The 26900-nt window shown below is 30.0% G+C and overlaps 1 protein-coding gene across 1 annotated transcript in view; it reads left to right on the top strand.

Annotated features, from left to right (window-relative positions):
- LOC142240151 (uncharacterized) overlaps window positions 1–26340 on the top strand; it is a 33049-nt gene extending 6709 nt beyond the window's left edge. The window contains exons 2-11 of the mRNA XM_075311858.1: window positions 5215–5409; window positions 5487–5545; window positions 10160–10216; window positions 10325–10523; window positions 18898–18910; window positions 19191–19508; window positions 19581–19844; window positions 25601–25669; window positions 25776–25865; window positions 26162–26340. Coding sequence (XP_075167973.1) covers window positions 5215–5409; window positions 5487–5545; window positions 10160–10216; window positions 10325–10523; window positions 18898–18910; window positions 19191–19508; window positions 19581–19844; window positions 25601–25669; window positions 25776–25865; window positions 26162–26260 — 1363 coding nt within the window. The 3' untranslated portion in view covers window positions 26261–26340. The remainder of the gene's footprint in view (window positions 1–5214; window positions 5410–5486; window positions 5546–10159; window positions 10217–10324; window positions 10524–18897; window positions 18911–19190; window positions 19509–19580; window positions 19845–25600; window positions 25670–25775; window positions 25866–26161) is intronic.
- Window positions 26341–26900: the final 560 nt, after the last annotated feature.

The raw sequence follows: 26900 nt of genomic DNA, 5'->3' as shown, positions 1-26900 counted from the left end.
TAGTTCGCGAACGAACTAGCTCAATTGAACGATTCACTTAAATGAGCGAACTGAACTAGTTCACATCTATCGTTCTTTTCCGTTCACCATATCAGTTTAACTAGCTAAGCACATTGTATGAGTTTGTTCGCTCAGTTATTTTCGCTTTCTTAATAATTGGACATTTTTCTGCCTTTGCGCTCATATCGATCTTGTTTGCACATAAGCTGTTCGGGATTCCTTTCGCATGTGTTTTTTGGGATGAATAAATCAACGCAAAGCTAATAAATTTCATTTATGATCAACTGGAAGAAAGCAAAAACAGAAGTTCAAATGAACCGGTCTCTAGCCGAAAATGAACTAATGAACTAACTGACCGAACTAGTTCGTTGATCGGAAAAGAGCTGAAGTGAGCGATCACTACACTGAACTATAATGCCCAACACTACTAAGACCCCATAAACTACATATATTCTGGGTCGTTATGAAATTCTGAGTCGATCTAAGTATGTCCGTCCGTCCGTCTGTTGAAATCACGCTAACTTCCGAACGAAACAAGCTATCGACTTGAAACTTGGCACAAGTAGTTGTTATTATTTATTCAACCGTCGAACTGAACGGACGTATTTTCTAATAGCGGAGTATTTCATCGTAATAAGTACTTATTACGAATTTCACGTGTGGTGGAAATAATAAACCACCATGCAGCGAAATTCAAAGTCATCCACTGGGTTGCTAACTTCAGGGCCCAGTGGATGGGTAACGATTGAAGTTATAAATTTGGGCAGCGACCAAGAGTCAGGCCCAATTAGTCGACCTGTAGACGGGTCGACTGGCGGTGACACTTTGGCAAGTCGAACGTTTTCTAAGGTGACGACATCAAAAGGAGGCAATCCCTCTCGGAAGAGATTCAAGGAACGAAGAAATGCTTTGTTTATCCTAAAGAAATTAGGCTCAGTCGACCCAAGCACGTTGTCGGCTAAGCAAAGCGATTCCTTAAAATGGGCTCAAGGAATTCTTGAAGCTGGAAAAAGGGAACGATCATCGGATGAGCTGCCATCCTCTAAACGGGCTCAAAGATCGTTTGCCTCAGTTGCAAAAGACAGCCTTGTGATGGCTATTATTAATAAAGGAGCATTGGACGGTATGATTCCAAAAATGGGGGGAAATTGAGAACGCGATGTCTGGTGTCTACTCAGAGGTGCGAAAAAAGTTTCCCGGACCAAGTCCTCGACAACAAGATGCTGGATGGTATCAAGGACGATATAAGTTAATAGCTTTTGCGGACCAGAGGTCTATAGATTGCTTTAAAGCTGCATTGATGCTAATTGGTGAAGTTTGGGAAGGAGCCGCTTTAGAGTTAGTCGATAAAAAAGACATACCGGCTAAACCTAGAGCACATGCATGGATACCGGCAAACTCTCCTGATCCTGAGTCAATACTAGAGAGACTAAAAGAATGTAACCCCGATCTTCCAACCTCCGATTGGAAGGTTGGTCGTTTGGATGAGGTGGATGGACCAAGACGACATGCGGTGTTTATATTAAACATAGAGTCGCTGCCACATCTAGCCCAGACCCAAGGACGTGTAAGTTATGGCTTTCATGATATCCATATGAAGGTATACAAAAGATATATAGATTTCTATACTGATGGCTCCAAATTGAATGGACATGTGGGGTTCGGAGTATATTCTAAAGATCTGGAAATTCGAATAGCGAAAAGATTACCTAATCACTGTTTTTTTCAGGCTGAAATATTGGCAATAAGAGAGGTGGTGAATTGGCTGAGAAGTAATGTTCTAACAAATATTGGCATTAATATATACTCAGACAGTCAACCTGCAATAAAATCCTTGGACTCTGTGTTCCTTAACTCGAAAACGGCCATAGACTGCCGCAAATCTCTCAACGAGATGGCTGAGCAGTACAATATTCACCTAATATGGGTGCCTGGCCATAGGAACATACCGGGGAACTGCGAAGCAGATGTGTTAGCAAGGCTAGGAACTACCTTACATATTCCAGGGGAACTAGAATCTGTTGGTATGCCTCTGGCCACCTGCAAGCTCTTACTGCGTGAGAAGGCTGTTATGATGGCCAATATTCGATGGGAGAATTGCAATGGTTGTAACGACACCAAGCAAATATGGCCCCATTTAAACTTAAACCGCACTCTAGATATGCTAGTGTTCTCAAGGCGTCAGATAGCACTCCTGATATCTGCTATAACGGGTCGCTGCCTGATAGGCGAATTTGCAAAAACTATAGGTGCGAAGTATAATGACTATTGTATAAGCTGTCATGATGTGGAGGAAAAGGAATCAATTAAACACCACTTGTGTGAGTGTCCTGCTTTTTGTGTAAGGCATAAGCGAATTTTAGGAGCATATAGCTTTAGATTACTGGCGGACCTGGAAAACGTTAACTTAAGCAGTTTGTTAATGTTTTTGGAGCAATCTGGTTGGTTCCACAAAAGTAAATAATAGAGAAGGTTCAGTGGTTAAGACTAGAAGTGCCCATATGTAATAGGTACTTTTAGTTAAATGTGGTATCAAAATGGACTGAATAGTCTAAGTGAGCCTGAAATTTAATCAGGCTGCCTCTTTAACCTAACCTAACCTAACCTAACCTATTGATGTAGGTCGGATGTTATTGCAAATGTGCCATATCTGTTCACTTTTAGGTATAGTCCCCATATAAACGGACCCCCAGATTTGGCTTGCGGACCCTCTAAGAGGAGCACATTTCATCCGATCTGGCTGAAATTGAGTACATGGTGTTGGTATATGGTCTCTAACAACCATACAAAAATTGGTCCACATCGGTTCATAATTATATATAGCCCCCATATAAACCGATCCCCAGATTTGGCTTGAGGAGCCTCTAAGAGGAGCATATTTCATCCGATCTGGCTGAAATTTGGTACATGGTGTTGGTATATTGTCTCTAACAACCGTGCAAAAATTGGTCCACATCGGTTCATAATTATATATAGCTCCCATATAAACCGATCCCCATATTTGGCTTGCGGAACCTCTAAGAGAAGAAAATTTCATCCGATCCGGTTGAAATTTGGTACGTGGTGTTAGTATATGGTCTCCAACAACTATGCCAGAATTGGTCCATATCGGTCCATATTTATATATAGCCCCCATATAAACCGATGCCCAGATTTGACCTCCGGAGCCTCTAAGAGAAACAAATTTCATCCGATCCGGTTGAAACTTAGTACGTGGTGTTAGTCTATGGTCTCTAACAACTTTGCCAAAATTGGTCCATATCGGTCTATAGTTATATATAGCCGATCCCCAATCAATCAAAAATTGGTCCATATCGGTTCATAATCATGGTTGCCACTCGAGCAAAAAATAATCTACCAAAATTTTTTTCTATATATGCACGCTCACAAAAAATCGCTTCTGTAACATATACTCCCAAACATATTTTGCTTCAAGCATATATATTTTTGGGTATTGCCCAAACATTTATATGTTTGATCTCTTCCAATATATAATATGTTTAAAAGCATATTGGTCTAAACAATATATGTTTGGGTAGTCTAAGTTCCAATCATTTTGTATTTTTGTATCCAAATTCAATAATGTTGTCTTCCAAAAAACAATATGTTATTATGTGAACATATAATATGTTTGGAAGCATTTTGCACCCAAAAATATTATATGCTTAAAAAAAATTCTCCCAAACAATATTGTGCTCAAAATTTTATTTATTTATTTATATATTTACAATCATAATGAATTATGAAAATAAACAGGTAATATAGGTGCTAACAACATAGGTTTTCGACCTGAATGCTCAAAATTTTGTTTCTGCCCAATTGTATATTCCCCCACATCTTTCGCACTTCCACGAGATTTTTTAGTTCTTAGCACCTTTTTCTGTAATACAAACATTGTAGAAGAAATTATTCAATTGTATGATTTTTTTATTTTAATTTTACCTTTTGCCGGACGGGGATTGAAACAGCGGACCACACAGTTTGTAAGGATCAAAGAAGTAGCTGATCAATTGCCCAAGGAAAAATAAAATGTTAATTTTGTAATAACAAGCAACAACCACCAACTTAATTCAATATCGCTCCCTGTTAAATAGCGCTCCAAGCTACTAAACACATATATGTTTATAGGCTATTTCTAAATTAATATATGTTTGCATCCAAGCATATTATATTTACAAACATTTTATGTCCCAAACATAATATGTTCTAACATATTAACATATATGTCCCAAACATGTTATGCTAGTTTATGAACATTATATGCTTGCACTCAAAAATATTGTGTTTAAAAATTTGTGTTCCAAACATATAATGTTTATAGCCAAACATATGAAAAACAGTCTTTTTCATCCGTGTGGGCTTAACCGTGGGAGTTTTTCGATCTTTGCAGTACATGACTAGTTCCGTCTTTGCAGGATTTACCCAAAGACCATTCTCTTTCGCCCATTTCTCAGTCATCCAGAGGCCTCTCTGTATAATATCAACTACTCTGAAAAAAATATATTATCGTGAAACCAACGATTTCATGTCCTTAAAATACCAATTCGAATTTTGCTTGGCATAAAAAGCGCATTTCTCTGAGAAAAAGTTTTTTCCTTGTTTTTGCATCTTGACTACAACGAAAAAATTCGCTTAAAATTAGGATAGGACATGTTTTTCACAACTTTATTTTGAAATTTATTCATATATATGTATTTTAAACATTGTTTTGGCACTTTTTTTAAAAGGCTCAGCCAAACAGAGCTGTAAACTCAACTAGTTCTTTAGAATAAAATTCTTATAAAAAAATTTAAAAAAATAATAAAAGTTAAAAAGTCGAAATAATGATCATATAAAAAAAATATACTCATATAAAATTGTTTTGGGCAATTTTGACTCATTAATACAGGATAAGGGTTAAAAGAGAATTGTAGCTCCAATGTATCCTTACTTCAATTCCCCGCTTCTCTAGCTCGGAATCAATACCCAAATCATTAGTGTAAAGACAAATTCTTTGGAACCGGGCATGTTTTTTTTTTTTTTCAGTGTACCATGTATGCCAATTACTCCGTAGGGTATGATAATCGATTATAACCAAATTTGGCATTTTCCACTTATTTTTCAATCATATTGGCAGAGATGCCTTATTTTTTCTCTTTAAATTTTCCAAGGAATTAATATGAGGTGTTGCTTACGGAAGTCAGATGTCGTATTATTGTTATTTAATATCCGAAGAATCATTAATCAATCATCCTGCACTCTGACAATTAAAGCTTCTTATGCAATATTATTGACAATAACAGCCTCCAACAGTGAGATGATATTCAAAATCAAAATTGAATACCACTTCAGTTTATATTCCAATGGCCCTGCAAATGTTACACCACCAGCTTTTGTGATAACTTCACTCCCATCTTTAACCAGAGGGGGGTATTTTTTGAAAACCTTTTTTGTTTGTTTTTTTTTTTTTTGGTTTTGAATATGTTCACCAAATCCACAAAAAAAAGTTCAATGACTTTCGAAAGTAACAGTGGCCTTGCTAAAATCTCACCTTTACAGGTCTCTTGTGAGATATTGCTTTAAGGATTGAGTGAATGAATCGATTCTGGTATTGTTCGATATACATATGAGCAGAATTTATTGAACTGGTCTGGATGAACCATCAAGTGTTTCTGGTCTGCTGGTTTTCGAATTTCAATTAAAAATGCTTTTGACGCTATTAGTCACCTCAACCGCTAGCATTCACCAGAACTCATTACCATCGATACATGTATCTGATCTTGCCAAGTACCTTAACTTCTTAGCCTTATTTTTTGTTTCTTTTTTTTGTGTTCTTTTGTTTGTTTAAGAATTTCGTTTCATTTTATTTTTCTTATCGGCGGAAGTTGAACTGAAGTATTTCACATTTTCGTTTTCGTTTTTTTTTTTTTGGATTGTGATTTTTGTTCATACAAACACAAATATCGATTAATTTTTATCTCAGCTTCTATTGTCAATTTAAAAATTTATTACAAATATTTTGAAATTGTTCTAACATTTATTGAAATTGTTTTTTATTTCAGCTCTTGTAGACAATTGTATGGTCGGACGGACGGACAAATGTAGCATGAACATTCTTATTTAGGTTTGAAGTTAATTTAAATGATCACAACAATTATTGTGGGCGTCTGTGAATTTTCTATATTTTTTTCATACGCATTTGAAAATAAAAAACAAGACTATGTGTTCTATACTTCCTGCGGCATTATTTATGACAAAATTGTTGGCGTTCCCAATAAAATCAAATAATTTGTAAGATTTCATACCATAAACTCCCACATGGTGTGAAGAATTTCAATAAATGATGTATGGAGTTTTTTATTGGAAAACTTTTCTACACATATTGGGCAATAAGTTAGCTCTTAATTGGTACTAACATAAAAATGCCAAAATTCTGTCCTACACAAATTTTCCACTAAAAATGGGGGATTCACAATTTTCCAACACTCAGAAGGTATTTTTCATATAGATCCTATACACTGTTAGAAAAATATGTTTTTCATATGTTCCGATATAAACAAAATGTGTTTCAGGTACAATTTTTAAACACAATATATTTAAGTGCAAACATTTAATGTTCCTAAACTAACACAAAATGTTTGGGACACATATGTTAATATGTTAGAATATACTATGTTTGGGGCATGAATGTTTCATAAAAATAATATGTGTGAATGTAAACATATATAAATTTACAAATTTCGAGTAAACATATATATGTTGTGATACTTTATTCAGAGAGCGACACAGAGAGAGAGAGAGTTAGTATAGAGAAAGAAATAGAGATGGAAACCGGGAGGGTTGAATAAAAAGATATCAACATAATACATCGAGAGAATGAAATGAGAGCAATTTCTGTGAAACCGCTTGTATGTTGTTTCGGAAAACTGTTTCATGATAAGGCCAACAATTTAATATGCCTAAGTCTAAATATTATTTAATTTGAATATTAGAATGAGTATTCGGAATAAAGAGAATAGACATTCGGAACCAAGAGAATAGACATTTGAAAAAAAACGACATATTTGTATTACAGAAAAAGATGCGAAGAACTCAAAAATTTCGTGGAAGTGAAAATTATGTGAGGGAATGAGCACAATTCTTCCAAGCATATACTATTTTTGGACTAAAAATGCCTCCAAACATATAATATGCTCACATAAAACAAACATATTAATGTTTCGGCAGTATTCAATAATATATGTGCTTCCTGCGAAATATGTTTGGAACATATGTTAGAGAAGCGATTTTTTTTGAGGGTGTAGGAATTATCTGTCTGCTAACAAAAAGCAAATTGTCAACATCTTCTCCCAAATTGACTTTAATTGCAAAATGTTAGTCAGTTAAGTTCCCAACTTGCATTTGAGTAACATAGATATCCACAATTTTTTTCAAAATTTTATTTCTGCAAAAAATTTTGTGAAAATTTTATTTCTATAGAAAATTTTGTCAAATTTTTTTTTTCCATAGAAAATTTTGTCAACATTTTATTTCCATAGAAAAATTTCTCAAAATTTTATTTCTATAGAAAAATTTCTCAAAATTTTATTTCTATAAAAAATTTTGTTAAAATTTTGTTTCTATAGAAAATGTTATCAAAATTTTATTTCTATAAAAAATTTTGGCAAAATTTAGTTTCTAAATTTTATCAAAATTTTATTTCTATAAAAAAAAGTTGTCAAAACTTTATTTTTATAGAAAATTTTGTCAAAATTTTATTTCTATAGAAAATTTTGTCAAAATTTTATTTCTATAGAAAATTTTGTCAAAACTTTATTTCTATAGAAAATTTTGTGAATATTTTATTTCTATAAAATTTTTTTTCAAAATTTAATTTCTATAGAAAATTTTGTCAAAATTTTATTTCTATAGAAAATTTTGTCAAAATTTTATTTCTATAGAAAATTTTGTCACAATTTTATTTCTATAGAAAATTTTGTCAAAATTTGATTTCTATAGAAAATTTTGTCAAAACTTTATTTCTATAGAAAATCTTGTCAAAATTTTATTTCTATAAAAACTTTTGTAAATATTTTATTTCTATAGAAAATTTTCTCAAAATTTTATTTCTATAGAAAATTTTCTTAAAATTTTATTTCTATAGAAAATTTCATCAAAATTTTATTTCTATAAAAAAATTTGGCAAAATTTCATTTCTATAGAAAATTTATTCCAAACTTTATTTCTATAGAAAATTTTGTGAATATTTTATTTCTATAAATTTTTTTTCAAAATTTAATTTCTATAGAAAATTTTGTCAAAATTTTATTTCTATAGAAAATTTTGTCAAAATTTTATTTCTATAGAAAATTTTGTCAAAACTTTATTTCTATAGAAAATCTTGTCAAAATTTTATTTCTATAAAAACTTTTGTAAATATTTTATTTCTATAGAAAATTTTCTCAAAATTGTATTTCTATAGAAAATTTTCTTAAAATTTTATTTCTATAGAAAATTTTGTCAAAATTTTATATCTATAGAAAATTTTGTCAAAACTTTATTTCTATAGAAAATTTTGTCAAAATTTTATTTCTATAGAAACTTTTGTAAATATTTTATTTCTATAGAAAGTTTTCTGAAAATTTTATTTCTATAGAAGATTTTCTGAAAATTTTATTTCTATAGAAAATTTTCTCAAAATATTATTTCTATAAAAAATTTTGCTTCAATAGAAAATTTTGTCAACATTTTATGTCTATAGAAAATTGTGTCAAAATTTTATTTCTATAGAAAATTGTATAGGGCTTTAGGGTTTCCAAATAACCGTTTTTTTAAAAGACGGTTTTCGGTTTATCCGAAAATTCTAATTTTAAAAAAACCGGGTTTCGGTTTTTTATTTTGTTCAAAACCGGTTAACCGAAATTATGAAAATTAGTGAAAAATTCATTGTAATAAAATTAACAATTTATAGAATATTGACAGGAAAATTGAATGCCGTTAAGGTGCTCCTTTTTCGCTGAAAATACACGTTGACTGATTGTAATTTACATTTTGTGAATATTTTATTTCTATAAAATTTTTTTCAAAATTTTATTTCTATAGAAAATTGTATCAAAATTTTATTTCTATAGAAAACTTTGTCAAAATTTTATTTCAATAGCAAATTTTCTCAAAATTTTATTTTTATAGAAAATTTTGTAAAAATTTAATTTCTATAGAAAATTTTGTCCAAATTTTATTTCTATAGAAAATTTTGTCCAAATTTTATTTCTATAGAAAATTTTGTCAAAATTTTATTTCTATAGAAAATTTTGTCAAAATTTTATTTTTATAGAAAATTTTGTCAAAATTTTATTTCTATAGAAAAATTTTGTCAAAATTTTATTTCTATAGAAAATGTTGTCAAAATTTTATTTCTATAAAAAATTTTGCCAAAATTTTATTTCTATAGAAAATTGTATCAAAATTTTATTTCTATAGAAAATTTTGTCAAAATTTTATTTCTATATAAAATTTTGTCTAAACTTTATTTCTATAGAAAATTTTGTTAAAATTTAATTTTCTATCAAAAATTTTGTCAAAATTTTATTTCTATAGAAACATTTGTCAAAATTTAATTTCTATAGAAAATTTTCTCAAAATTTTATTTCTATAGAAAAATTTGTCAAAATTTTATTTCTATAGAAAAATTTGTCAAAATTTTATTTCTATAGAAAAATTTCTTAAAATTTTATTTCTATAGAAAATTTTTTCAAAACTTTATTTCTATAGAAAATTTTGTAAACATTTTATTTTTATCCAAAAATTCTATTTTTTATTATCTGAAAATTCTAATTTTTAAAAAACCGGTTTTCGGTTTTTTATTTTGCTCAAAACCGGTTAACCGGTTAAAACCGAAATTATAAAAATTAGTGAAAAACAATTTATAGAATATTGATAGGAAAATTGAATGCCGTTAAGGTGCTCCTTTTGCGCTGAAAGTACTCGTTGACTGATTGTAGACTATAAGTTTTCTAAAAGAAAATTTTTCTTTTCTGAGGATCGACATTTTAGAAAAACAACATTGTCTTTACAAGCAAATAAATAAAGTTTGGAGACGATGTCGCAACGCTTCTAATAAATTCGGGTTTATTCGCTCTCAAAGAAAGGACTTTACAACTAAGAGGAATGTCGTTTGACTAAAATCTCTTCATTTAATTAGTGAAACTGTTTTGTAAGTACCCTACGGGAAATGGATCAACATCAGGACCGGTACAGGGTTAGTTCCTGATGTGTATGGACCAGTCACAGTTCTGGTCCAAGCGTATGGAATTGACCGGTCACTTTATCATGGGTTTGTCATTGACTGGGAAAATGTACACTTTAGAGCACCACTTGGACTCTCCCAAAGGACACGTCCTGGAACAACTTAGTACGATTACCCCATACATAACTGCTCATGAAACAGTCTGGGACAAACTTTTGGGACCCTGTTTCCATCCGTATCGCACTAATTTCCCGTTGGGTAGTCATTTGTTTCTCACCTTTAGTATATCTCTGCAAAAAGTTCTACTTTTGGAAGAAATGTATGAAAAATAGAAAGAAATTTCATTGAAGTACAGAAAACCGGTTAACCGATGGTCAAAACCCGGTTTCCGCGGTTAACCGAAAATGCAAATTTTTTGATTATCCGGTTTCGGTTTGTGTTACTGAATCCGGTTAATCGCTTAACCAGTGTCGGTTTTGGACACCCTAATCATATTCCTTCTCTGCATGTATGTAATGTTATCCATTAATAATCCAAAACATTACACCCTTAAAAAATATTGGAATTTTTGACTAAATTAAAATGATTTGTAAAGAAATGATTCATTATTTCCTCATAAAATTTGTTCACTAATAAATAAACACAATTTTTAATAAATAATTGAAGAACCTGATATTACTCATGTCCGAGTAATTTGTTAATATATTTATTTTTTTTTTTTTTTTTGAAATTAACATTAAATAATAACGAAATTATAATTATTGAGAAAAACAATGCGTGCGAATACAACAAAGGGGAGTGGATTGAAAAGTGAACGTTATTTTTTTTTTCAAAAAAATATGAATGTTCGATTAGCGTATTTATTTGCAACAAAAAATATTAAACCAGATTTAGTATCTCCAATACAAAGAAAAATTCAAATTTTTAAACATTCATCAATAAACGCATGTGGTGTTTTATACAAATACATTTTTATTTATATAAGCTCAACATGCATTCATGTATGCAAGTGTATGTGTGTGCAATTTTTAGACAGTTGAATGTATAATTATTATACATAGAACAGCATGAAACCAGCAATTAACAAAACCCCATACGCATATAATTGTAGTTTGATTTGTGCCATTAACACACAGGCATCGGATGCTGTGCCAGCGTGACAGTGCTTATTCAAATATGCACGTGTGTGTGTGAGTGTGTGTGCATTTATTCAGCTTGATTGGGTCTCTCCGATTTAACCATGAATTATGCATTTTTGCACGACTATTGGGCAATTTTATAGTTTCACATTTTTTTTCTTCGTATGTTCATTGCGATTTGATCTCCATCATGTGTGTAGGTTACAATTAAATGTGCCTACATTTACAACTACATATGTTAGCACATAGAATTTTGGTTTTTGCGATACATATCCATACATATGATTAGTACAGTGTGAACAGCATGTGGCCAATGGATGGAGAAGGATTTTTTTTAAATAAAACAATAATATAATTCCCTTACAAAGCGAGGTAATGGTACTAAAGATCCTCACACTTTTCAATACAACTTTTGGTAGTACAATTTAATATTTAGTTCAAAATCCTAAAAATAAGTATTAGCCCACTTTTGAAACCTTTTTATACACTTCACCATAGGATGGTATATTAACTTTTTCATTCCGTTTGTAACACATCGAAATATTGATCACAGATCCCATTAAATATATTCTGGTTTGTGGGGAAATGTCCGACCGTCGTTTTAATGATATTAGCTTGCACCAACAACGGAAAGTTACTACTTCCATAAATAGGGAGAAATAAAATTTTGACAAAATCTTCTAAAGAAATACAATGTTGACAAAAGTTTCTATAGAAAAAAATTTTTCAAAATTTTCTACAGAAAAAAAATTTTTCAAAATTTTCTATAATAAAATAAATGTTGACCAAATTTACTATAAATTATATATCAAAGTCCATTGTGGGTAAGACTTTGATATATAATTTATAGTAAATTTTGTCAAAATTTTATTTCTATAGAAAATTTTGTCAAAATTTCATTTCTTTAGAAAATTTTGTAAAATTTTTTTTATGGAAATTTATTTCTAAAGAAGATTTTATCAAAATTTTATTTCTATAGAAAATTTTGTCAAAATTTTATTTCTATGTTGACAACATTTCATTTCTATAAAAAATTTTGTCAAGATTTTATTTCTATAGAAAATTTTGTGAAACTTTATTTCTATAGAAAATTTTGTCAAAAAATTATTTCTATAGTAAACCTTGTCAAAATTTTATTTCTATAAAGAAATTTTGTCAAAATTTTATTTCCATCGAAAATTTTTCCAAAATTTTATTCAATAGAAAATTTTGTCAAAATTTTATTCTATAGATTTTTTTTATATTTTATTTCTACAGAAAATTTTGTCAAAATTTTATTTCTACAGAAAATTGTGTCAAAATTTTATTTCTACAGAAAATTTTGTCCAAATTTTATTTCTATAAAAAATGTTGTCAACATTTCATTTCTATAAAAAATGTTGTCAAGATTTTATTTCTATAGAAAATTTTGTGAAATTTTATTTCTATAGAAAATTTTGTCAAAATTTTAATTGTATAGTAAACTTTGTCAAAATTTTATTTCTATGGAAAATTTTGTCAAAATTGTATTTCTATAGAAAATGTTGTCAAAATTTTATTTCTATTGAACATTTTTCAAAATTTTATTTCTATCGAACATTTTCAAAATTTTATTTCTATAGAAAATTTTTTAAAAATGTTAGTTCTACAGACAATTTTCTCAAAACTTTATTTCTATAGAATACATTCTCAAAATTTTATTTCTATAGAAAATTTTGTCAAAATTGTATTTCTATAGAAAATGTTGTCAAAATTTTATTTCTATCGAACATTTTTCAAAATTTTATTTCTATCGAACATTTTCAAAATTGTATTTCTATACAAAATTTTTTAAAAATGTTAGTTCTATAGAAAATTTTGTCAAAATTTTATTTCTATAGAAAATGTTGTAAAAAATTTATTTCTATCGACAAATTTATCAAAATTTTATTTCTATAGAAAATTTTGTAAAAATTTTATTTCTACGTAAAATTTTGTCAAAATTTTATTTATATAGAAAATTTTGTCAAAATATTATTTCTATAGAAAATTTTGTCAATTTTTTTTTTCTATAGAAAATTTTGTAAAATTTTTATTTCTATAGAATTTTTTTTAAATTTTATTTCTATGCAAAATTCTATCAAAATTTATGAAGTACCTCTTAGATGAAGAGGAATATTTTGCAAAATCTACCAAACCATCAAAAATTCTACCATTCTACCAAATAGTAAATAATCTACCTATTTTAGTAGATTTCTGTCAACTGTTGCAACTGTGTCCAGGACCCCATAAAGTATATATATTGTGGGTCGTTGTGAAATTCCGAGTCGACGTAGCAAATTTTTGTGGTTGGTATGAAAAAAAAATTTTTTCTTCGAACAAGTTAATGATCCCTTCTATAGCTATAATTTTTTGGGTGTATATCCCTTGAATTGTAAGTGTGCCAAATTTTTAATGTTTTAACGATATAAACTTGCACCAACATCGGAAAGTTACTACTTCTACAAACAATGGACTTTGATTGATTGAATTAATAGAAAATTTTGTCAAAATTTTCTTTCTATAGAAAATTTTGTCAAAATTTTATTTCTATAGAAAATTTTGTCACAATTTTATTTCTATAGATTTTTTTTTTAATTTAATTTCTATAGAATTTTTTTTTTTCAATTTATAGCAAATTTTGTCAAAATTTTATTTCTATAGAAAATTTTGACAAAATTTTATTTCTATATAAAATTTTGACAAAATTTTATTTCTATAGAAAATTTAGACAAAATTTTATTTCTATAGAAAATTTTGTCAAAATTTCATTTCTTTAGAAAATTTTGTCAAAATTTTATTTTTATGGAAATTTATTTCTAAAGAAGATTTTATCAAAATTTTATTTCTATAGAAAATTTTGTCAAAATTTTATTTCTATCGAAAATTTTTCCAAAATTTTATTTCTATAGATTTTTTTTTTTTTAAATTTTATTTCTACAGAAAATTTTATTATAATAGAAAATTTTGTCAAAATTTTATTTTAATAGAAAATTTGTCAAAATTTTATTTGAATAGAAAATTTTGTCAAAATTTTATTTCTATAGATAATTTTGTCAAAATTTTATTTCTATCGAACATTTTTTCAAAATTTTATTTCAATAGAAAATTTTGTCAATATTTTAGTTCTATAGAAAATTTTGTCAAAATTTTATTTCTATCGAAAAATTTGTCAAAATTTTATTTCTATGGAAATTTATTTCTATAGAAAATTTTGTCAAAATTGTATTTCTGTAGAAAATTTTGACAAAATATCATTTCTATCGAAAATTTCTTCAAAATTGTATTTCTATAGAAAATTTTGTCAAAATTTCATTTCTTTCGAAAATTTTTTCAAAATTTTATTTTTATGGAAATTTATTTCTAAAGAAGATTTTATCAAAATTTTATTTCTATAGAAAATTTTGTCAAAATTTTATTTCTATCGAAAATTTTCTCAAAATTTTATTTCTATAGATTTTTTTTTTAAATTTTATTTCTACAGAAAATTTTATTATAATAGAAAATTTTGTCAAAATTTTATTTTAATAGAAAATTTGTCAAAATTTTATTTGAATAGAAAATTTTGTCAAAATTTTATTTCTATATATAATTTTGTCAAAATTTTATTTCTATCGAACATTTTTTCAAAATTTTATTTCAATAGAAAATTTTGTCAATATTTTAGTTCTATAGAAAATTTTGTCAAAATTTGATTTCTATCGAAAAATTTGTCAAAATTTTATTTCTATGGAAATTTATTTTTATAGAAAATTTTGTCAAAATTGTATTTCTTTTTGAAAAATTTTGTTTCTATCGAAACTTTTTTCAAAATTTTATTTCTATAGAAATTTTTTTAAAATTTTATTTCTATAGAAATTTTTTTTTTTTTTTAATTTTATTTCTATAGAATTTTTTTTTTTAAATTTTATTTCTATAGAATTTTTTTTTTTTAATTTTATTTCTATAGAAAATATTGTCAAATTTTTTTCTCAATAGAAAATTTTGTCAAAATTTTATTTCTATAGAAAATTTTGTAAAAATTTTATTTCTTTAGAAAATTTTGTCAAAATTTTTTTCTATAGAAAATTTGGTCAAAATTTTATTTCTATAGAAAATTTCAAGCACCAGTTTTATTCTTTCTTCACTTTGGATCTTGACCAACGGCTTCGTGGTTATTTTGCATTCTCTTATATACGAATGAATACAAAAAAAACATAACATCATTCAATATCCCTTGGCTGTATATACACTAAAAAAAAGCATGTCCCGTTCCAAAATTTTTGTCTTTACTCTAATGATTTTAGTATTGATTCCGAGCCAAAGAAACGAAGAATTCAAGTAGGGACAAATTTAAGACACAATTCTCTTTCAATTTTGAGTTTTGCGTACTTGATTCCAGGAAGCAAATTTTAATTTTTCGTTTTTTCGAGTTTTTTCTTCAGATGCTATCAAAGTCCTTTACAAACGAGTTAACGACAACTTTATTTTCCAAATTCAGACCCGACTTCCAGTAGAAATTATGCTATGTTTCATGTTAAAAAAACGTCTTTAAAATAAAGTGTTGTTGTTGTTGTTTTTGAACACTTTTTTACATTGTAGTCAAGATGCAAAAAGACAGCAAGTTTAAAGACAATTTAATTAATTTTAAAGAATTTTTCTGAATTATTAGAGTCAAGTTGACCTTAGCCCAAACATTTGTTCTTTCATTTTATAATACATTTTATAATATTTTTAAGTCAAATCACTTAATTATAAGGGCAATACGACTTCATTGAAAAGTTTATCGACTTTTGGGCAAGGAAAAAAACTTTATATCTGAGAAATATGTCTTCTTTGCTAAGCAAAATTCGTATTTTAAGGACATGAAATCTTTGGCCTCACAACAATATTTTTTTGTTAGTGTAGTTACAATTCAAGTAAATTCTATACCATCCCATCACTATTCACTTGGAATAGAATAATGGAGGCGTTATGTTTAGAACGCATCAAACAAATTAATACAGAAACAACTTTGACTCTGTAGAGGAGGTTTGAGAGATTTTTTATCTCATTTCTAAAGTGATTATCGTAAGTGACAAAGTATACAATAATATTTAGTGTTATTGCATGTTTTGTATTTTAGTATTAACAACTAATATGGGAAAAAAATCATCAAGGTTCGTATGCAACAACTGTGACCTAATAACTTATTGTGGGTTTATCATTGCAATAAAAGGGGAGTGAAAAGCAGGCAGTGTTACTCCCAAGCGGATATTTTATTAATCGTCATATCCTACAAGCCCAATAATTGAATGAGACTTAATATGGTTTATAGTTATGATGAATATCAACGATATCCATATTTTAATAATAGCATAGGGAGTTAGGTACTCAATTTTGTGTCATTTAATTAGCGAATTCATTTATAAGTCGTTTCCATTTTAAATTATAGTATAGCGGAAATGGAAGTTAAAAAACGATTTATTTGCCGTTTAGGAAAAGAAAGTTTCGTTCACACAAACAATTTTTTTTTCAGATACAATCACGAAATTAATTGATCGAATTAATTTTTTAATTGAAATGTCTTTAATTGTGAAAATGATAGTATCAATCACAGTTTTAATTGGCCATAATAAAAATTCTTGATTAAAAAAATTAATTGATTTCTTTCGCAAATTTTAATTGATTTAAATCGATAAAATTTAATTGATGTTGATTGTAAAACTCAATTAATTTTTTTAATTAAAAACTTAACTATTTTCTATTACTTTCTTATCTGACTTAGTTTTTTGTTTTGTTTGATTAAAAATCTATCGGTTTGAAATAAAATTTTTATTAAAAATGTAAAAAAATCCATAAATTTTTCAACTTAGTCTTCCGAGTTTTATTAAACATTTCATTGTATCAATTAAGTTTTTAATTAGAAATTTAAAATTTTCAATAATTGAAGTCCATCTAAGCATGTCCGTCCGTCTGTTGAAATCACGCTAACTTCCGAACGAAACAAGCTATCGACTTGAAATTTGGCACAAGTAGTTGCTATTGATGTAGGTCGGATGGTATTGCAAATGGGCCATATCGGTCCAATTTTACGTATCGGTTCATACACACAAAAAAAAAATTCTGATTCAATCACGAAATTAATTGATCCAATTAATTTTTTAATTGAAATGTCTTCAATCACGAAAATGATAGTATCAACTAAAAAATTAATTGACAGTCAATTAAAAAATTAATTGATCCAATTAAAAAATTAATTGATACTATTAATTTGTGTGATTGATTTTTGTTTCAATTAAAAAATTTGTTGAATCAATTAAATTTTTAATTGAATATATTTTAAAAATCAATTAAGATTTTAATTGGAAAAATTTTCGTTATTTTTTTTTTCTGTGTATAAACGGACGCCCAGATTTGGCTTGCGGATCCTCTAAGAGAAGCAAATTTCATCCGATCCGGCTGAAATTTGGTACATGGTGTTAGTATATGGTATCTAATAACCATGCAAAAATTGGTCCACATTGGTCCATAATTATATGTAACCCCCATATAAACCGATCCCCAGATTTGATCTCCGGAGCCTCGTGGAAGAGCAAAATTCATCCGATCCGGCTGAAATTTGGTACGTGGTGTTAGTATGTTGTCTCTAACAACCATGCAGGAATTGGTCCATATCGGTCCATAATTATATGTAGCCCCCATATAAACCGATCCACAGATTTGACCTCCGGAGCCTCGTGGAAGAGCAAAATTCATCCGATTCGGTTGAAATTTGGTACGTCGTGTTAGTATGTTGTCTCTGACAACCATGCAAAAATTGGTCCATACCGGTCTTAATTATATAACCCCCAGTTAAACCGATCCCCAGATTTGACCTCCGGAGCTCTTAGAGGACCAAAATTCATCGGATCCGGTTAAAATTTGTTACGTGGTGAAATTTTGTACATTGTGCTAGTATATGGCCGCTAACAACCATGCGAAAATTGGTCCATATCCCTCTATAGTTATATATAGCCGATCCCCAAAAGTAATCTACCAAAATTTTATATCTATAGAAAATTTTGTCAACATTTTATTTCGATAGAAAATTTTGTTAAAATTTTATTTCTATAGGAAATTTTGTCAAAATCTTATTTCTATAGAAAATTATGTCAAAATTTTATTTCTATAGAAAATTTTGTTAAAATTCTATTTCTATGGAAAATTTTCTCAAAATTGTATTTCTATAAAAAATTTTGTCAAACTGAATTATATAGTATTTAATCGACCTTTTTTTTGTTTAATATATACTCCGTATGGACTAACTTACAATTGAGTAGACAGTGTTAAGAAGTTTTAAGAAACCTTGCCATCGGCAAGTGTTATCCGCAACCCAAGTAATTCGATTGTGGATGACAGTCTTTAGTACAAGTTTCAATGCAATCCATGGTGGAGGGTACATAAGATTCGGCCTGGCCGAACTTACGGCCGTTTATACTTGTTTTTTTTTTTTTTGGTTTGGTTAAAAAATCTATCGGTTTGAAATAAATTTTTTATTAAAAATTTAAAGAAATTCCATCAATTGTTTAACTTAGTCTTCCGAGTTTTATTAAACAGTTCATTGTATCAAGTAAGTTTTTAATTATAAATTTAAAAATTTTAATAATTGACTTAATTAACTTAATGTTTCTGTCATGATTGAAAAGTTAATTGAATCAATTAATTTGTTAATTGGAAACAATTTACAACTTTTTAATTGGAAATATTTTGGTGATATTTTTTTCTGTGTTCAACTAAAATTTCTTTTCACTTTCCTTGTGGCCCTCGTTTTTTATATTTTTCAAGGAATCCCCACAAAAAAAAAACATGGTAATAAACTTTAATGGAATTTTGTTCTTTGAAATGTACAGTCATTTACGAACAATTCATTGAAGCGCACACAACATCCCACTATCGCCATGAAATACAATACAAATTTTGATTATCAAGCAAAAATTGAGGAAAATTTAGAAAAATTACATACATTGAGATTACATTCACACCCCATTAAATCAGCACAAAAAACGAAAGTGAAACCGCAATCTCATCACAATAAATGGAATGCAATCGTAAAGCGTTTGGGATTGCAGCCAATAAACAACAAAATACAATCGCCACGAGAAATTTCAGTGCAAGGAAAACTACCTGTCAAGGATGAAGTATTGGATATTTTGACACGTTCTTTAATGGTTAAACACAACAAATAAATATTTCAATTGGGATATCAATTTTACGAAACATTTTCTTGTTCTCCCTCTTAGTTGGAACATACCATGATTCACTTGACAAAAATCTTGGGTAATTTTCGCCGTATTCCATTGCTTTGCATATTTATCGGTAATGCAGTGACCATTGTATTTAATACCTATAATTTAGTCGTCTGCCTATTGGATATGGATTTGGCGGGACCAGCGAAAACTACCCTTAGTGTTGGAATGTTGTGTTTATTCTATGGTTTTTATATCATAGCATCATTTTTAACCACAGTAATCATAGTCGTTGTATATCAATGTGTTTACGAAGAGGTAAGAATGATCAAAACAAACAACAACAAAATTAAATTATTTAAATAATAATTAGATCCTATTGCAAATATAAAATTAATTAATGTAGTTGCGGGTCTACCCAGCAAAAAAATTTGGAAGTTCTTCCAAAGGCACAACTTTAACAGCACTTCCAAAAGATGTACTCCCAATGATGTTCTTTATTTGAACTACACAGGAAGTTCTTTTCTTTCAATTTTTTATAACATGCTCCTTCCATATTTTTAATGGGGAATTTTAACTTTTTTTGTTTCAAATAGGTTAAAAAAAGAGTACGAATTCGTAAAATCGTATATATCATTTAAATTTTGTCGAAAAACATGCTAAATTCAATCTGAAAAAATTGTGAATTTTTGAAAATATTTGAAGTCAAACGTTTCCGACTAGCGTTAGAATCCATTAAATATTATAAAAAATTATAAAAATTATTTATTTGACAAAATATCACAGAATTTTTTAATTTACATTCAAAACATTGAATTCGGATCACACCGAAAGAAGTGATGCAAATTCAGTGCAACGGCTGTTGAAATGGAGGACTTCCGTCCTATGACAAGCCCATGTTAAATTCATCACTTCTGCGTCAATTTTGCACCACTTCCGGATCTCAAAAGAAGATTTTCATTACTTTTTGGCGACGCTTTTTTTGCTGGGTATTTAACCTATTTCTGTTGGGCCCTTTTAAATCATAAATAAATAAATAAAATTAATTAAAATGAACACATTTTCCACCATCGAAATCAACTTAAAATACACCATTCAATTCTGATCAATTTTTTTTAATTTCAACTCAACTCTATTTTATTCACTTTCATTTATTTTTTAGTTTTAATGCTACTCAATTCAATTCTATTGAATTTAAATAAATTAAATTAAAAATAATTCGAAATAGAAATAATTAAGATAAACTAATTTAAATTAGTATTTTGTGTCAGTTGAAAAATCAGCCCCTGACTAATATTAATAGGTACTTCTAGAACCACACAGAAAACAAAAACAAATTATTCAAATTATTTTTAATTGAATTTTTAAACTGAGTAAATTTTTGCTTATAGTGTATCTGTCTTGAACTTCATATAGCGCTAAAGAAATTTTTACAATTTTTAGATCTAATTTTTTCTTCCAATATATGAAATTTTATTAAACAACAGAAAGGCTTTTATTATTATACCCTCCACCATAGGATAACACATCGAAATATAGTATATATATTCTGTATCGTGATGAAATTCTGAGTCGATCTAATCCTGTCCGTCCGTCCGTCCATCCGTCTGTTGAAATCACGCTAACTTCCGAACGAAACGAGCTATCGACTTGAAACTTGGCACAAGTAGTTGTCATTTATTTAGGTCGAATGGTATTGCAAATGGGCCATATCGGTCCACTTTTACGTATAGCCCCCATATAAACAGATGGCTTGCGGATCCTCTAAGAGAAGCAAATTTCATCCGATCCGGTTGAAATTTGGTACATGGTGTTAGGTTAGGTTAGGTTAGGTTTGGTGGCAGCCCGATGTATCAGGCTCACTTAGACTATTCAGTCCATTGTGATACCACATTGTTGAACTTCTCTCTTATCACTGAGTGCTGCCCGATTCCATGTTAAGCTCAATGACAAGGGACCTCCTTTTTATAGCCGAGTCCGAACGGCGTTCCACATTGCAGTGAAACCACTTAGAGAAGCTTTGAAACCCTCAGACATGTCAGCAGCATTATTGAGGTGGGATAATCCACCGCTGAAAAACTTTTTGGTGTTCGGTCGAAGCAGGAATCGAACCCACAACCTTGTGTATGCAAGGCGGGCATGCTAACCATTGCACCACGGTGGCTCCCAATGGTGTTAGTATATGGACTCTAACAATGGTGTTAGTATATGGTCTCTAACAACCATGCAAACATTGGTCCACATCGGTCCATAATTATATATAGCCCCCATATAAACGGACGCCCCGATTTGGCTTGCGGATCCTCTAAGAGAAGCAAATTTCATCCGATCCGGCTGAAATTTGGTACATGGTGTTAGTATATGGTCTCTAACAACCATGCAAACATTGGTCCACATCGGTCCATAATTATATATAGCCCCCATATAAACCGATCCCCCCATTTTGGCTTGCGGAGCCTCTAAGAGAAACAAATTTTATCCGATCCGGCTGAAATTTGGTTCATGGTGTTAGTATATGGTCTCTAACAACCATGCAAAAATTGGTCCTCATCGGTCCATAATTATATATAGCCCCCATATAAACGGACGGCCCGATTTGGCTTGCGGATCCTCTAAGAGAAGCAAATTTCATCCGATCCGGCTGAAATTTGGTACATGGTGTTAGTATATGGTCTCTAACAACCATGCAAACATTGGTCCACATCGGTCTATAATTATATATAGCCCCCATATAAACCGATCCCCCCATTTTGGCTTGCGGAGCCTCTAAGAGAAGCAAATTTTATCCGATCCGGCTGAAATTTGGTTCATGGTGTTAGTATGTGGTCTCAAACAACCATGCAAAAATTGGTCCTCATCGGTCCATAATTATATATAGCCCCCATATAAACCGACCCCAGATTTGACCTCCGGAGCCTCTTTGAGGAACAAATTCCAACCGATCCGGTTGAAATTTGGTACGTGGTGTTAGTATGTTGTATCTAACAACCATGCCAAAATTGCTCCATGTCTGTCCATAATTATATATAGCCACCATATAAACCGATCCCAAGATTTGGCCTGCGGAGCCTCTAAGAGAAGCAAATTTCATCCGATCCGGCTGAAATTTGGTACATGGTGTTAGTATATGGTCTCTAACAACCATGCAAAAATTGGTTCATATCGGTCCATTATTATATATAGCCCGCATATAAACCGATCCCCAGATTTAGCTCGCGGAAACTCTAAGTGAAGCAAATATCATCCGATTCGGTTGAAATTTGGTACGTGGTGTTAGTATAGGGTCTCTAACAACCAATCAAAAATTGGTTCATATCGGTCCATAATTATATATAGCCATCATATAAACCGATCCGCAGATTTGGCTTGCGGAGCCTCTAAGAGAAGCAAATTTCATCCGATCAGGCTGAAATTTGGTACATGGTGTTAGTATATGGTCTCTAACAACCATGCAAAAATTGGTCCACATCGGTCCATAATTATATATAGCCTCCATATAAACCGATCCCAAGATTTGGCCTGCGGAGCCTCTAAGAGAAGCATTTCATCCGATCCGGCTGAAATTTGGTACATGGTGTTAGTATAGGGCCTCTAATAACCAAGCAAAAATTGATTCATATCGGCCCATAATTATATATAGCCCCCATATAAACCGATCCCCAGATTTGACCTCCGGAGCCTGTTGGAGGAACAAATTTCAACCGATCCGGTTGGTACGTAGTGTAAGTATATAATCTCTAATAACCATGCAACAATTGGTCCTTATCGGTCCATAATTATATATAGCCCTCATATAAACTGGTCTCCAGATTTGACCTCCGGAGCCTTTTGGAAGACTAAAATTCATCTGATTCAGTTGATATTTGGTACGCGGTGTTAATATATGGCCTCAAACGCCCATGCAAAAATTAGTCGAAATCGGTCCACAATTATATGTAGCGCCCATATGAACCGATCCCCAGATTTGACCTTCGGAGCCTCTTGGAAGAGCAAATTTCATCCGAGTCAGTTGAAATAATGGAAGTAACCAATTGGCGCCTTTAAAATATTTCCACAAAAACAAAATTTCATTAAAATTTTTTACTATCAGTGTATGCCCTAATAAACAATACAAACAATATTTTGTTTGCACCAATCCTGAAAATATATATGCTTGAAGCAAAATGGGTTTGGGGTATACTCGTATGTTACAGAAGCGTTTTTTTTAGGGAGCAATCACACAAAAATTGGTCCATATCGGTTCATAATTGTATATAGCCCCCATATAAAGCCACCCGCCATTTTTATACCCTTCACCACTACTGTGGTACAGGGTATAATAAGTTTGTGCATTTGTATGTAACGCCAAGAAGGAGTAATCATAGACCAACCTTTTAGTATACGGATCGGCTTAGAATTAAATTCTGAGTCGATTTAGCGATGTCCGTCTGTCTGTTGATGTATTTTTGTGTGCAAAGTAGAGCTCGCAGTTTTAGTCCGATTGTCCTAAAATTCGGTATAGGGTCCTGTTTCGGCTCAAAGACGATCCCTATTGATTTTGGAAAAATCGGTTCAGATTTAGATATAGTTGCCATATATATTTTTCACCGATCTGGTCATAATTGGCGTGTATATCAACCGATCTTCCTCGAATTCCGAACATCCGAATATTTTATGAGTCTCGAAAAACTTGCAAAATATCAGCAAAATCAGTTCAGATTTAGATATAGCTCCCATATATAGCTTTCGCCCGATTTACACTCATTTGCCCACAGAAGCCAATTTTTTGCTCCGATTTAGTTGAAATTTTGCATAGGGAGTAGAATTAGCGTTGTAACTATGCGTGCCAAATTTGATTGAAATCGGTTCAGATTTGGATATATCTCCCATATAAAGCTTTCGCCCGATTTACACTCATATGACCACAGAGGCCAATTTTTAACTCCGATTTAGTTGAAATTTTGCACAGGGAGTAGAATTAGCATTGTAGCTATGCGTGCCAAATTTGGTTGAAATCGGTTCAGATTTAGATATAGCTCCCATATATATGTTTTTCTGATTTCGACAAAAATGGTCAAAATACCAACATTTTCCTTGTAAAATCGCCACTGCTTAGTCGAAAAGTTATAAAAATGACTCTAATTTTCCTAAACTTCTAATACATATATATCGTGTGATAAATCATAAATAAACTTTTTCGAAGTTTCCTTAAAATTGCTTCAGATTTAAACGTTTCCCATATTTATTTTTTACTAACATTGTGTTCCACCCTAGTGCAGTCGGCTGACTTAAATTTTGAGTCTATAGAAGTCTATCAAATTCTTCCAGATCGAGTGATATTTAAATTTATGTATTTGGGACAAACCTTTATATATAGCCCCCAACACATTTGACGGATGTGATATGGTATCGAAAATTTAGATCTACAAAGTGGTGCAGGGTATAATATAGTCGGCCCCGCCCGACTTTAGGCTTTCCTTACTGGTTCAATTCAGGCTTTCTAATTACCGCGCAAAAGTCCATAACGGTTCGTAATTATTTGTAGACTTACTTACTTTTGTGTCCAATATATAACACGTTTGGACTAACTTACAATTTTGAAGACGATGTTCAGAAATGTTAAGATACTTTGCCATCGGTAAGTATTATCACAACCCAAGTAATTCGATTGTGGATGACAGTCTTTCGTAGAAGTTACTTCTGAGTAATCTGCAGTCAAAATTGAAAATCTGATTTTGACAATTGGAAGTTAAATAAAAATTTACCAGAGATGAAAGTAATGTTGGTAAAATACGGTGTAATGTAAAAATATCAACTCTCTACTAAAATCAAATTGTTTATTTGTAAATAAAAACTTGGTTTAATGAGCTCTGTATGTTTTAAGATACAACCACTATTTAAAAAAAAAAAAAAACATTTTGCATATTTTTTTTTCGGAGGAATCGGTGGTCTTGTGCATTTAACCCTTAATTTATTTCAACTTATGTAAATTAAAAATTATATTATATTTTATGTTATATAATTACACAAAATAGCCTTCATATATGTTACCTTAATTTTTAGTTTTTATAACATTTATTTATTACATTTTATAGATAAGAAAAGCAGGATGTATTGTAGACGAATGGAATATTTATGTTTGGGACAAAGATATTAAGCAAATGGTAAGATTAGCAAATTTTTTTATGATCTCAAATCTGTAGATAAAAATTATAATTATAAAAATGAAATTATAATAATTCTTTCTCTTTAATAATCTCTCTTTTAAAGCTCTCTCAATTTTCTGCTTTCGTTTTTAATAATTTAAGAGAATTCACCGTTTATGGACTTTATGAAATGAATGGAGCATTGATTAAATCAGTAAGTTTTTCGATGAATCTAGATAGATCATGGTATTATAAATGTAACATTACAAAAAAAAAACAAATATTTTTAACGCATCGAAATGTTATTGACTTAAGAATCAGGGTTTATAAAGTGGATATTTGTTAACTTTTTGCATAACAAAAGTACCGAGGTAACCCCGTTACAATTTGTTGATCCTTTATCAACCTGCTTTAAGTTCATAATCATTTGTTTGAATTTTTCCACATCCAAAATAATCCTTTCCATATATGAATGCATATAAAATTTTACATTTCTTTCTTTCATTTTAGCTCATTTCTGGTACAGCTACTTATGTTGTAATTCTCATACAATACAACGGTGATGGAGACATTTTAACAAATCATCCAAATAATACAAACCATGGATAAAACACATAATAATGAAAAAAAAACAAAATTCCTAAAACCAGCCGAGGATAGTCAAATAAAAAATCCCAAGAAGCAAAAAAAATCAGCAACAGTAGACCCCCAAAACACATGGTTGTTGATATGAGGCCCGAAGAAAAAAACCCATAAATCTTAGAAAAATTTTTGGGTAGTAACCAAAATAAACGAATAATATAATAAAAAAAAATATTGTCTACAATTTGGCCATATGGGGAATAAATACAAAGTTAATAAATGGTTATAAAATTAACAAAAATATTATTGGCAATTTATCCAAGAAAAGCATAAATCTCTCGAAACAATGACTCCCCACAGAGGCAAGTGACAGTTTTGCCATCATAAAATTGCGTAATTGAAGTCGGTTTTTTTTTGTATTCGCGAGAATTGCTGTGAGAATTGCTAGCAGTTAAGAGAAAACCGTAGCGTTTTTTTTGTAAGCTTAAACATTCGTCTCGAATGATGGCGTTGGGAAAAAAATACCAAAATCACTTAAACCATAAGAAAACACCTTCTGACCATTGTGTGGGACGCAGCTGGAGCAAAAGATTGGCTTCAAAGTGCATGAATGTACCACCGAAATGCGAATGGTCTATTGGAGCAATATTGTGGGCCATCTGACCAA

This window comes from Haematobia irritans, chromosome 5 (assembly GCF_050003625.1).
Source record: "Haematobia irritans isolate KBUSLIRL chromosome 5, ASM5000362v1, whole genome shotgun sequence".
Classification (NCBI taxonomy): Eukaryota; Metazoa; Arthropoda; class Insecta; order Diptera; family Muscidae; genus Haematobia; species Haematobia irritans.
Note: the sequence above shows the minus strand (reverse complement) of the source record. Positions and strands in the feature narration are given on the sequence as shown.